Source organism: Haliaeetus leucocephalus, unplaced genomic scaffold, assembly GCF_000737465.1.
Source record: "Haliaeetus leucocephalus isolate CR32 unplaced genomic scaffold, Haliaeetus_leucocephalus-4.0 Scaffold195, whole genome shotgun sequence".
NCBI classification, from domain to species: domain Eukaryota; kingdom Metazoa; phylum Chordata; class Aves; order Accipitriformes; family Accipitridae; genus Haliaeetus; species Haliaeetus leucocephalus.
Window position 1 is genome coordinate 5,229,107 of NW_010972631.1, and position 14,174 is coordinate 5,243,280.

Genomic DNA, 14,174 nt, shown 5'->3' on the forward strand with positions numbered 1-14,174 from the left:
TGTGCTGTCCCTCCAAGAGATGTCGGGGTGGTTGAAGTCCCCCATGAGGACCAGGGCTTGTGAACATGAGGCTGCTCCCATCTGTCTCTAGAGAGCCTCATCTGCTCAGTCTTCCTGGTCGGGTGGCCTGTAGCAGACCCCCACTATAAGGTCCCCTGTCCCTGCCCTCCCTTTAAGCCTGACCCATGAGCTCTCGGTCAGCTCTTCGGCCATCCCCAGGCAGAGCTCCAGGCACTCCAGCGGGTCACTGACATAGAGGGAGACACCCCCTCCTTATCTGCCCTGCCTGTCCTTCCTAAAGAGCCTGTATCCTTCCCTTCCAACACTCCACTCACAGGAGCCATCCCGCCATGTCTCTGTGGTGCCAATAAGACCATAGCCCTGCAGGCGGGCACACGTCTCTAACTCCTCTTGTTTATTCCTCATGCTATGTGTGTTTGCATAGAGGCATTTAAGCTGGGCCCCTGATGAGGCTGGTTTACTGGCTGGAGTGTCTGGAATTCCTTTGTGTGGCTCTTCAGGTGCTCCCTGCTGACCTGTGATCCCCCTCCAGGCTCTGGGCATCTATTGCTGGCACTGGCATCAAACTGGTAGGAGTGGGATGGATTGAGGTTCCCCCGCTGCCAGCAACTTCAGTTTAAAGCCATCTTCACCAGCTTGGCAAGTTCTAACTATTCTGAGAAGGATAAAATTCTTGGATTATTTTATTTTTATTGAGTTGCTGAGCTTCTATTTTTTAAACCCTAACACTTGGCAGGCTGGCTACTCTACATTTTGCCTACGGTACCACACTCCCCTTTATTAAGTACATATCACACAGAACTAAAGCTCTTTACCTCAGGACACAGAAAAGCAGTGGAGAAGTGGACAGCTAAAGCATAGGCACAGCCTGTTAAGTTATAACCATAAAGACCTTGTGAATGGTCTGAACAGTGTCTTGCCAAAATGAAGAAGACACATGGGCAGGGGTTGCCTTCCAATACCAGCTCTGCCTTCTATATTCCTTGCTTGAGAAAAGGGCTTAATCAGGAAGATGAACAGTGCTGTGTCACTGGCCTCAAATTACTCACATTCAGCCTAAGTCTGTGGATGCCTGTGAGCCACAAACTACTCCAATACAACTGCAAAAGGTAGTTAAGAATGATTTCAAACCAACAGCTTAAATTGGCCATACAGGAAACTCTACCTCTAATGGGAAAAATAATTAATCAAGAAAGTTTCAGCATCATCAGTCATTAATAGCTGTTATATGCTCTCTGAGCAATTCACACTAACTTTTACCTAGCAAGATTATCCCTCTTCTAAAGACAGACCCAGACCACCAAGATGCTAAGTGAGTCGGGTAAGACATCTCCAAGGGTGGAGGGAACTGAACTTAGACTTGCTGAATACCAAATTAGTCTCGCAACTGCTCTAGCTCCTGAAGTAAAGATACCACAGCAGGCGTGCTAAGGTGAATTCTGCCACGTTGACTGAGGATCTAGAGAGACAGAGTTCAAGCTCTCTGTATCTGTAGGCACAAGAATAATGACAAACTCCCCAATGACAGACCAGGGCAGAAACTCTGATGTGCCTCTAGCCAGTCTTCTTAAATCCTTTCTTTCTTCTTCTTTCTCTGATCAGTGAGTAGTTACTGATTTGTCATTTGACACATATAAAAAAGGAAGAAAACCAAATGTGTATGAATCTTTCCAGTATCTTTAAAAACAACAGAAGAGACTGATACTTAACAGTGCAAAGAAATCAGTGCCACAGTAATTGCCTGTGCACTGAATAGTTTCTCAAGAACACTGCACCTCTTTCAACAGCCTATTTTATTTCTTTCTTGTCTATAGGCCTTCACTGTTTTGATGGAGTTGATAGCCATATATTACATTTCAGGGAAGGACAATAAATATCACATATCTCTGTCTCTACTGCTGCCCACTAGGCACTCTATCAGGACTTACCCTAACACTCTAAACCATATGAGCAGGTTCCAAGAAAAAAAAAACAAGGAAAAAAAAAGTCAGCCTGCTTTGTAAATATTTTCCCTTCAGCTCAAACTCTCACCTGGAAACAGATTTATTTTTAATTTTGATTGGACTACATTTCAGGCGATCTCACATCAGTGGCATATTTCTGCATATAAAACTGCTACTGTTTCAAAGTGCTAACTTGCAGCTTTGTAAGGTTAAAATAAGAGAGCAGTTTCACTAGAAAGTGGAGATTTCCAATCTTCTGAAAAATCCAGGAGTCACTTCTAGTCTAGGAAGTGTTGTGTATTCAGTTGTGGAGATTTCAGAGAAAGCAGAAGAGGGAGGTGTGAGGCACAGGCCTAATTTCAGATATCACTTTTCCAGCATTTCTTGCTTTCTGCTTTAAGAACTCTCATGTCCAGTGTTCTGGCTACTGCAGATCCTGTTTGGATACATGTACCTATGGCTCCTCACCTACCATGTGAAGAAGCTAGAGCCCCAGCTGGGGGCTGCAAATTCCACCCCAGAAGCCACATGCCCAAAATTGCAGTGCATTAGGCATTATGCTATACTACCTTTGTGAATCTGGCCCTAATGCACCAATCTGCAGTGATCGCTCCATCTGCCTGGACTTTCCATGGTCTGTGTAAAAAAGGTAACAGTAAGTAAGGATAAGTAATTATTTGTCATTCTTTTAAATAGTGTTTTTAATCTGCAGGATACTTAATAGTTACTACATACTACATAGTACTATGTTGGATCCTACCAGCAGTACTTTAGAAAAATCTGAATAACTCACATGCAAAATCACCAATCTGGCTGTGTAAATAAATTTACAGTGGGAGGAAGAGCATTTAGAAATGTTTCTGTAACCTTGAAAGCAAAGGATTTAGTTAGTGAAAACTCAGAAAATTAACTACAATCTTCATGTTTTTACTGTGTCCAGCTGGGACGGAGTTAACTTTCTTCACAGCAACCCCTACGGTGCTGTGATTTGGATATGTGACTAAAACAGCTTTGACTGATAACCCACCAATGTTTTGGCTATTGCCAAGCAGTGCTTGCACAGCATCAAGGCCTTCTCTGGTTTTCACTCTGCTCCCCCCTGCCACCCCCAGACAATAGGCTGGGAGTGGGCAAGAGGCTGGGAGGAAACACAGCTGGGACAGCTGACCCCAACTGGCGAAAGGGATGTTCCATACCATATAAATTAATGCTGATAAAAAACTGGGGAGTGTTTGTCTTCCCAGGTAGCCATTGCTTGGAGACTGGCTGGGCACTGGTCTGCTTTTAGGAGATGGTGAGTGATTGCATTTGCCTCACGTGGGATTTTTCCCTTTCCTTCACTTATTAAACTGTCTTTATCTCAACTCATGAGTTCTCTTGCTTTTGCTCTTCCTATTTTCTCCACCATCCTGCTAGGGGAGTAGGGGGAAGCAAGCAACTGTGTGGTTGCTGGCTGGGGTCAACCCACAACAGTCCTTTTTGGCTCCTCAACAGGGACTCAAAAAGGTTCAAGATAATGACAGATTTGATATGGGTGTGCTAGACTGAATTTACAGCTGTTACACCTGTTTAGCTGTTACTTTGCAGGCTGTTACTTCATGTTGCTGGTCACAATGTTGACTCACTTGTTCTTGATGCTGATTTGTTTTTTCCTTCAGTTGCTCTGTTGCTTGCTCATCTTCTTCCTGTACATCAAACTCAAGAGCTTGTTAATGGCTGTTTTCAGCTTTTGCTGTTTGCCATGTTGTTTATCACTTTCTTTTGCTCTGCCTGGGAGAGCCATGATATAAGTATTGGCCTTGAGCCTAATCTCGTATTTGGCCCCTGCACTGCTCCCATCCAAGTACTCTGGGAACCATCTCGTGGAGACAATTAGCAATCACACCTTTCTCCTCTTCTCCTCCAGGAACTACTTTGTGGACAAAATGAAGAATGGCATCTTCCTCTTCTCCTCCAGCACAGAGGTTTCCACCCTTGTTGCAATGGCCCTTCAGTTTCTTTAACATCCCAATGTAACCACAGGTTGTATTGGTGTGTGCGGTGACACTGATTTTGGCTTTTCATATGGTTAACCAACCAATTGGGAATGTCACACAGGAATGTGTCCTGAGGCAACCAATTCCCAGCTGGCAAGGTGTATGGGAGAATTTGGGTAGGTGCCTAGAGGAGTTTTCACCTCCAGTGGTTTGGGACTTCACTCCTGAACAGATGTGAAATCCTGTTGAATTGGCAGGCCACTTCAAGGAAGGATGCCTTGCATATACCATAAAGACACAAGTTTCAGCACTGTGTTGGGGCCTCTGCTCAAAGGAATGAGAGGGTCTCTGGATCTGAGTACACATAAACAGACACTGTGAGGGTCTTTGGATCTAAGGACACACAAACAGACACTGTGCCTAAATCAGAAATCCAACCCTCATCTACAACAGTTCTTCCTGCAGTCAAGAAGAAACAATGGAAGTTAGTAAAGGAGACAGAACCCCCTCCTGAGAGAGAGAGCAGGAAGAAGAGATCATGGACCGGCCAGAAGGCAGACATTTCGAAGCATCACCCAAGGAGGTGACTCATGCCAAAGAGGCCCCACTGTATAATAAACTACCAGAAAATGAAAAACAATATGCTCTGTTTACTGATGGGTGCTGCCCTATTGTGGGAAAACATCCGAAGTGGAAAGCTGCTGTGTGGAGTCCCGCAAGACAAGTCACAGAAACTATCACAGGCAAAGGCAAATCGAGTCAGTTTGCGGAAGTGAAAGCCATCCAGCTGGCCCTAGACATTGCTGAAAAAGAAAAGTGGCCAGTACTCTATCTCTACACTGACTCATGGATGGCAGCAAATGCCCTGTGGGGGTGGCTACAGCAATAGAAGCTGACTAACTGGCAGCACAGAGGTAAGCCCATTTCGGCTGCTGCACTGTGGCAAGACATTGCTGCCCAGGTAGAGAACCTTGTTGTCAAAGTACATTACGTAGATACTCACATGCCCAAGAGCCGTGCCACCGAAGAACATGGAAATAAGGATTCAGGCAGACCAGGCTGTCAGAACTGAAATGGCTAAGGTGGACCCGGACTGGGAATGTAAGGGCGAGCTATTCATAGCTCAGTGGGCCCATGACACATCAGGGCACCTAGGAAGAGATGCAATGTATAGATGGGCTCGTGATCGAGGGGTGGACCTGACCACTGAAGCCATTGAACAGGTTATCCATGAATGCAAAACATGCACCATGATCAAACAAGTCAAGTGGGTGAAGTCTCTCTGCTGTGGAGAACAGTGGCTGGGAAAGACAGTGTGAGTTACTCCTCCCTCAGGAAAAGGTAAACCCGTTCGTGGGGTTACTTTTGCTCAAGGGCCAGGGTGCAGTTGGTGGGTAATGCAGGAGAATGGGGAAGCCCAGTGTGTACCTCAAGGAGATTTAACCTTGGGGGAAAATAATCCATGATTTGAGTTGTATGTCATAGCTGTATGTCAAAGTACTACAGCAAGAGTCACTAAAACTGAGAATGAACCTTGTAAGGAACCGGGCAAGACACAACTGGTTTCAATGCCCAACAATCCAACCCAACACACCAGCTCCTATTAAGGCTCTACTTGTCCTTTTTTTTTTTTTTTCCTATCTTTTCCAAATTATCTCCACTTTACTTTTCTTTACGCAAAGTGCACGAGTTCCCTCTTGGAACACGCACTAGGCGCTAACATTTCCTTACTCTTACATAGCACTAACTAGAGCAAGATAACTGTAGTAATTTCAGATTTACACTACTGTAAATTAGAAGAGCAGGTTCATGTGTCTGGTTTGTCTGAAACGTAGACTCTCTTCTCACACGCTTACAATGTTATAGCAATGTCACTAAGATGAAACAACAGATTGTAAAGTCATAAAAATATGTACATTATCATAGTGTCAGTGCTATGACACAGCACTGGATTATCAGTAAAATGATTTGTGTTCTTGTGTGCTCACAGCTCTTATCTTGTTCGCAGGAAATAAAAATGGTTCTTGCTGAGTACTTTATTTCAAAACCCATTAGCAGAACTTGTTACTGAAAAATTGGGGAGTGCATCTCAGAAGATTGAGAAAAGGAGAAGATAGATTGATGATTATATTTGTGATTACATCGACTCAGAAAAATTTCAAGGTCTTGCTCACCCTTCAAAACATGGAGTTTGTCTGTTGGTACCAGAAGGACCCCTCCCGCTGTGGTACAAGACATTTTGTGAACTAGTAAGCATTGGTTATCTTTTTGTACCTTTCTCCCCTCTTACACCAGCTATCCCATGTTCAATTGGCTGACACCAATCTATTTTGGGTACTTACTGAAAACACTGAAGACAAACTTCCTCTATATTACAGTTACATTCTGATAAGTGATTATTTCAAATGGTAATGTCCTAGCTAGAAAAATCTATTCTCAGATAATACCCTTGTGTGCATTGCTGAGTTTTTCTACTAAAGAGAAAATGGGGAGAAAAAAAAGACAAACTATTAATGCTTTTACTCACACAGAAAAAACAGTATGGCTATGAACATGACATTGAGTCATGGCTTGCACACCATATGTTTCTGAACCTCTGTTGAAATAACATGAACAAAATAAAAAGTGTACCTATTTTGCTTTGCCTTGTCTAGTCCTCATACTTTTAGAGGAACAGCAATGGATCTGATCAGTTTGTATTGTAAGTAAGTTAAGTCTGTATTGTCAGTAACAATGTATAAGCCACAGTAAGTACATAGGCAATTTCCTGGTGAGACTGTAGAACTGGCCAGCAGAAAAACAGAGAGTGTTTGTTAACAGAGCAAATTGGATTACAGATTGCCTGGACACAAATCAGGAATGATAAGCTGCAATTTTGACTAACTCAACTAACAGAAAACTCAGTGGGTATTTTGTCAGTGTGAGTTATTTAATAGTGGTGTGGGTTTTTTTAGTTATTTATGTCAACAAAAACATACGAAAACACTCACTGTGGAAATGACAAAGAGAGACAAGATGTGCTATGTCTGCTGACTTCATCTAATTGTGATATTTTAACCCCCTTTCCAGCACTGCCCTCCTTTGCCTCCTGCCTAATGTTTTCCCTCCACTCTATTACCTAAGAACTTCATTAACTAATGCAGCAGGCTAACTGATGAATGTTGGAGAACCTGCACATACTTCTTCTTTCATCCTAGAAAATACAGTTTCTTTCAAAGCGTGTTTGCTCTTTAAAGATGTTCATGCAGACAGTGAGGTCTAGTAATAGGATTAACTCTGCTCAACCAAAACAGCTATCAGCTGAGCAGACAGATTAACGAGATCATCTCACATGTTGCATGACATCTTCTTCCTTGCTAATTCCAAACAGCAATTTCTAAGACTAGGTTAAAACATGCTATAAAGACAAGCTGAAAGGGTAAGAAACAACAGCTGTATTTCCCAGGCAAACTAAATTCACACAGAACAATGTAAATGTTGTTATTTGTAAGGGAGGGGCTGCTCCGTAAGTGAGGGTCAAAATCCCTTCCATGTCCCAGATACATTTATTTAACTGACATTTCTTACCTGGAAGTAGGAAGATATGAGTTACGCTGCTGAGGTAAACAAGTGAGGCCAATACAAAGCATATGGGCGCGGTGTTAAATACCTCACTTCAAGAAGCCAGTTAGCTGCTGCATCATACCCAATCTGTTTGTTGCAGAGGATCCTAAATGACTTCTTATGCGCTTCCTACATTAAGCTAACATTTGCACTGCAGTTGACAGGTTCTCAGCAGATCTAAATGATCCATCAGCCAGAAGCAGCTTCGTTACAGCACTACTGAGTCTGGCAGGGACTAAGTTAGAACCAGTTTGTATGTATCTTCACTGTATTGTAGTCAGAAACCTGCACAATACCCACATTTACTCTGGTCCAGCTATTATAACCACAGAGACCCTCTTCCCCATTTCATTCTCCTACTGAACTCACAGGCAAGCCTTACCCAATCACTTCCTGATGCAGCCATGGTGGCACATCAAACCTCCCTTTCTCCCACCTGCTAGTCTAACAGGTACCTCAAACCTGCCTCCTAAAGGATGTACAAGTCACTCAGCTGAAGTATGAAAAGATGCAGCAAGGCAAAGAGGGCCCAGCTGTGGTCTTTTTACAACATTTTGTTCAAAGGTGAGTAAAAGTTCTGGGAAGATTCTCCCAGACTACAACAGTGCCCAAGACTCAGAGCTGCACCATACCATGCTGTCGAAGCAAGAGAGTAAAACATTCATATGGTGCCATTCTTAACATACCAAAGGCTACCACTTCAGCTTGCAGTAGTGGATGGAGAAGTTATTGCAGCTTACACCATCAGAGAAACCAGCCCACCCATCAATCTGTTGTCAGATTCACAGGCTCTCATGCTTAGCAGTCTTTCAGCAGAGGAGGACAAATCTCAAGTTGCTTTGCTTTAGGGAAAAATAAAACTATTCTACAATTCAAATAGAAAATAGTTTTCACTTATCCTAGAGATTCTGATTGCATAAAGGCTCTCTGAGCATAAATGAAATTTACACTATGACACCAGCAGAGAAGGGGCTTAATTACAATGACAGTATAACTCAATCTAGCCAATATTCTCATTTACTGTGCCAAAGATTTCCTTCTGAATTTGTATGCTTGGACTAGACCCAAGTAGCAAGGAAAACATAAATTCCCAGCTTATAGTGGTCTCACAAGGGACTTTACCATCAACAGGTTGTACATGAAGCATGTGATGTTACAAATTCTTACATCTGTGGAGGGAATCCACTAGCTGAAGACAACTTTAGGACTTACAGATGAACAATCTGAATTTTCACTGTATGATCATTACCTGATGCTATCGCCCCAAACTGTCACCATTAATTCAGACACTACTAAAGAAAGCTCAACAGCAAGTCCCAGCTTTTTAAATGGCCAACAGGGTATACTAATATACTGTCTGTTGACAAACGTAACAGCTACTTACTCCACAGTACCGATCATCACTGAATATCTGTGGTGGCAGTGGATTGCCTTGTGCGGGCTGCCTATCCTCAGGAATATTTTTATACATCCATTGTCTTTTCTCCTCTGACATTGTGATATCCACTTCTTCAAACTCTATGCGATTGGCTTCCAGAAACCTCACCACATCTTGTTGCCTCTTCTTTATCTAGATGAAAGAAAGAAAAAAAAAAACGATACTCAGAGCAAGTCCACCATAACCCAGACATGCTTACAAACCTGAGAACATTACTCCTCTCTGGTTCCACTTTCATGGGATGGGAAGTCACAGACTCAAGAAGACTTCAGTTTTAAGTTCATAAAAGTTAAACACTGCTGTTTCTTTACAAGTTGGCAAAGGTTATACTTCTTCGCTCATTTCTAGAAGGCTGGCTCTTTAGTTAACTGTGGGAATTTCAGCCTTTACCCTCTAAAGATGCTTTAAAAAAAAAAATAATCTGTATGGGACCCTTCAGAAGTAGGAGTTAAAAGAGGCAGCTGATTTTCAAAGTCATTAGGGGCTACATTTTTTAAGTCTAGAGGCACCTAGAAATGCAAGGTAAGCAACCTGGCAATTCCCAAAAGAATCTACTCCTGTTCATTGAGATAAACATGTCAGTACATCTGAAAAAAACCACCCCAGCTACACACATTTTTGTTTTCCTAGACACCTACACATCTTTTAAAATGCAGCTTGACAGTTCCCTGAGCAAGGCTTGTTGAATCTTTAATTAAGAGTGTCTGTCTGCATAATACACATCCCTAAAAATAAGCATGATCTCATCTCTGGCAAATTAAATTCATTGCAAAAAAAATGCATGAGGTTTGTAGTAAATGTATGGGGTTTCTGCCCCCAAAGAGATTATCATCTTTATATAAAAGCCTAACAGAGGCAGAACACTGGCAGTTTTTAGCTCATTGTAGCTAACTAAGATCAACCCTTAACAGCTAGCTGGGCTTCAAGCAGATACACTTAGGTGAAGACTATTTCTGCCTCAAATAGGACTTTGTATCAAGACAACAACCTTTGAAATTAAAGTCTGTAGGGCCGAGGAATGGTACCTGGGCTCATTCAGCTAGGTCTGCTCTACATTCTCTTCAGTTTATGCTGTACTTTTTGCATCTACTTAATGAAATTAATTCTTTCAGAATGGAACTATAAATTATATGCTGTATTTTTTACAGCTATCATCAACAGCGTTATTTGAAGAAAAAAAAAATACTGCTTTAATAATTTTACAGTATTCCTGGAGTGTCAGATCCATGCAGTTGCTGACTGGCATAAAGCCCAGGTGGATGAATCATGCCTGTGGGTATCATATGACCTAGATACTATTTGGAAATCAGAGGATTTTTAAAATGCATGTGCTAGTTGTTCTTGTCACACAACCCAGTCTGTCTATCTAAATGCACCACAAAAATAGATAACTCTTGGAGGTAATGCTGATGGAATCATTGTTTCCTTGAAATAAGAGGATAGCCATCCCAAGAAACTGCAAAGACAAAGCTCTTAAATTATTACTGTCTTTCTTAAGCGGGCTGCATAGTAAGTTTGTGTCTCTGTGTCTTATTCTTTTTCCTTTTCTTACATGAACTGGTGGAGTCTTTTAGGCATATGTGAAAGGATCACTTTTCATACAGAAGGCAGCTCCTAAAATTGTGTGCCGATAATGCATTATCAACAGTAGCAAAATTACCACATCATCATCACTGCTGGTACCGAAGACAACACGCCTTTTACTATCTCCCTAAAAATTGCAAAGACAAATTCTGTAGTCAATGTGGAAGTGAGAGATGAAAATATTTTCCTCTGTCTTTCACCAAAAAAAGCTGCAAGACAGGCCCAAAAGAGAGAGAGACTGAGATTTTCTTAACACAAATATTAAGAATTTGTTCAAACAGAAATGAGATGTCTAAAATGATATGTGGGAGAGGTCATTTCTTTATAGTGGAGTACTACTATTCCCTCCTACACTGGTCAGAGCAACTAGCAAACCACACAGTGCCTGGGCCAGCCCTCTGGCCCTGAGGCCAAATGGCATCATCTAGCCAAGTGTCATGGTTTAACCCCAGCCAGCAACTAAGCACTGCTCATTTCTCCCCCACCCAGTGGGATGGGAAACAATCAGAAAAAAAAGTAAAATTCGTGGGTTGAGATAAAGACAGTTTAATAGGACAGAAAGGAAGAAAATAAATACTAATAATAACAATAATGACAATAACAATAATAAAAGAATTGGGATATACAAAACAAGTGATGCACAATGCAATTGCTCACCACTTGCTGACCGATGCCCAGTTAGTTCCCGAGCAGCGGTACACCCCAGGCCCCAGTCCCCCCAGTTTATATACTAGGAGTGATGTCACATGGTGTGGAATACCCCTTTGGCCAGTTGGGGTCAGCTGCCCTGGCTGTGTCCCCTCCCAACTTCTTGTGCCCCTCCAGCCTTCTTGCTGGCTGGGCACGTGAAGCTGAAAAATCCTTGACTTGGTCTAAACACTATTTAGCAACAACTGAAAACATCAGTGTGTTATCAACATTCTTCTCACACTAAATCCAAAACATAACACTATACCAGCTAGTAGAAAGAAAATTAACTCTAGCCCAGCCAAAACCAGGACACCAAGTCTATTAAACCTGCAGCCTCTCAGAGTGGCTGCATGTAAAAATGTACATTGGGAATGATCCCTGGCATGCCGTACCACCTAAATCATGGCCATGAACTGTTTGTGAGACTGTAAGTTAGCCTTGCCCAAAGCTGTCTCTGCTGGCAAGCATTCTTCTAGCAGTTTCACAGTACCAGAGCGCTCCATTGCTCAGGCCCAGGCCACATACCAGTACACATGTATCTACGTGTATCCATTTTCATCTGCCCTCTTCCAGTAGTCCGTACACTGGGCACAAGTCTAACTGCAACTTAGATTTAATCAGATCCCTAATATTTTACTGCTCACACCATGACAGTTCTCCCACAAACCCACATTTCCTAATCTCTCCTTTTTATTTTTATAAAACTAATTAAGATGTTGAAGCGAAATAAATTGTGGGGTGTTTTTTTTAGCCAGAAGCCTTGCAATTCTCCACAACATGTGCATGAGTTATCAGCTGTGGATGTGCCAGCTGCATCAATTTAAACAAAATGCCCTGAAATTTTTTAGTCAAAAAAGTAGCATCTTCTCCTCCCCTAAGTGATTTGATTCAAGCCTGTAAACTGAAACAAAAGCATTAGTTACATTTAAAATCCTATTAAATTATGCCTTATTGTTCAAGATGGATGCTCAGAGCATCTGCCACAACAGAAGCCAGCTGATTATTCCCCAAGAAAACCACAGGACCTTTGTCTTCCTCTACAACTGGATCTGTGTCGCAGGAGTGCGTCAGCCTCAAAATCCTGCCCGCAGCTCTCATCTGTGGTTACTCTGAGCTCTAAAAACTTCCAGCGTTCGACCACACAAAAACACTGAGCAAAGACAACATGGCACAAAGAGCAGCGTCAGTTCTCCCTCACTAGTCTATGCAGAGGATCTGAGCTCCTTTCCAGAGCTCAGTGGAGAAAAATACATCCTCATTTGACAAACCACGGAGGTGGATACTTTAGTCCTCTTTGTGAAACTCAGTGTTGTACCTTGCTGCTTCCGAGGTTTCCAGAGTGTGATGCAACTGAAAGGAACCTGAAAAGAGTATTCATATAATCAGAGATACCACATTCAGAAAAACTTTATTCATGGCTATTCATACACCCCTTTGGGAAAGCATCTGTATTCTTACAGGATAGACTGCTTTATCATCAAAATATTTTGGTTTTCATGTTTCAGCACACCAGAAGACACTGCGAGATACACCATCAAAATATATATCCACTGTGAAGTTTCAGAGGAAAATCTTTATATAAAACAATCCTAATCTATCTTTAATGCAGTGAAGAACACTCTGATAGAGCTAAGAGTCTACTATTATAATCCGATGTTTGTCTCCCGTATTTTTAGCAGGGTGATTGTTTTTTGAACATCATTTCTCTAGGTTTGGTTTTACTGTTAATCTATATTTCCATTCTCAAAAGTAAGACAGGAGAAAATCCCCAGAGGCATCTTCATTTTATCCTGGTATTTAGAGCTTGTCTCCTTATTAGAATTAAAAAGCAGCAAAAATAGGACATCCATTTTGATATACAAAACTGCTAAAATGAGCTAATCACTTATTCAGTAGCCCAATTTATAAACAAAGTCTATCGTAGCTAAAGTATCCTGTCTTTCTGCCCTAGTTTTTGTTTCTTTATACTGATTTGCAACAGGTAACAGGAGGATACACTTTCAGACTGCTTTGGAGACATACTTCAAAGACATACTCAGGCCTGGCCAGGTGGGACCACTAGGATTATCTGTTTTGACCTTCAGCATCCCTGAATTAATTCCTCTTAGGAGTAAAGAGTTTCTTTGGATTTCTTTTCCCCTTAAGCTCCATTCCTGAACTGATAACAACAGAGAATCTGCTAGTCTTTGTAAATTTTTCCCATAGTTAATTAACTGCCTTCACTTAAAATATTTGCTTGCTTCTGTTCAGAATTCGCCTCACATCCAGCTTTCAGCCACTTTACTTTTTATATCTTTGGCCAGACTGAAAACTCTTCTGTTACAAGATTTCTGTTTCCCACGCAACTAATATTGGGGAGAAACAGATCTCCCAACTAACCTGAACAGTGATCTCCAGTAACAAGAGAAATCCTATTGCTCGTTTTAACAGCAGAATGACAAAATGAGGATGTTACCATCATAAATCACGTCCAGACTGGAGCAGAAGTTTAGCAAAATCAGATCACATCCTCCATTCAAAATTACCTGGAAGCTTCTCATCACTTCCAACAGGTCACAATTTCCCTCTTTTTTCCCTCTCTATGCTTCCTGAACCTGTTTTCAGAAGATATTAGAAAGGCTTGCCTATTGACAGCTGTTGAACCAGAGGAGCATATCAGGTGGTCTCTCCATTACTAAATGGCAGCAGCGTTTCATTATTCTACACTATTTTGACCAAGATATTCAAGACACTGCAAAAATATCAGTAGTCCAGGATTTATCTAACCCAGATAGGATAAATGAATATTACTTCTACTGTACTATAGGCAAGATGACTCAAGTAGCAGTATTAATAGGAACTGTGAAATAGCCATGATTAAAGAGAACTTCTCTGCCTTATCTCATTAGCCCAGTTAATATAAATGGGACAAAGCAGACA

General features: G+C 41.7%; 1 protein-coding gene across 1 annotated transcript in view; it reads right to left on the reverse strand.

Moving 5' to 3' along the window:
- The window catches only part of SH3BGRL2 (SH3 domain binding glutamate-rich protein like 2), a 46,634-nt gene that overhangs the window by 14,927 nt on the left and 17,533 nt on the right, over window positions 1-14,174 (reverse strand). The window contains exon 2 of the mRNA XM_010565820.1: window positions 8,928-9,113. Within this exon, the coding sequence (XP_010564122.1) occupies window positions 8,928-9,113 (186 nt within the window). The remainder of the gene's footprint in view (window positions 1-8,927; window positions 9,114-14,174) is intronic.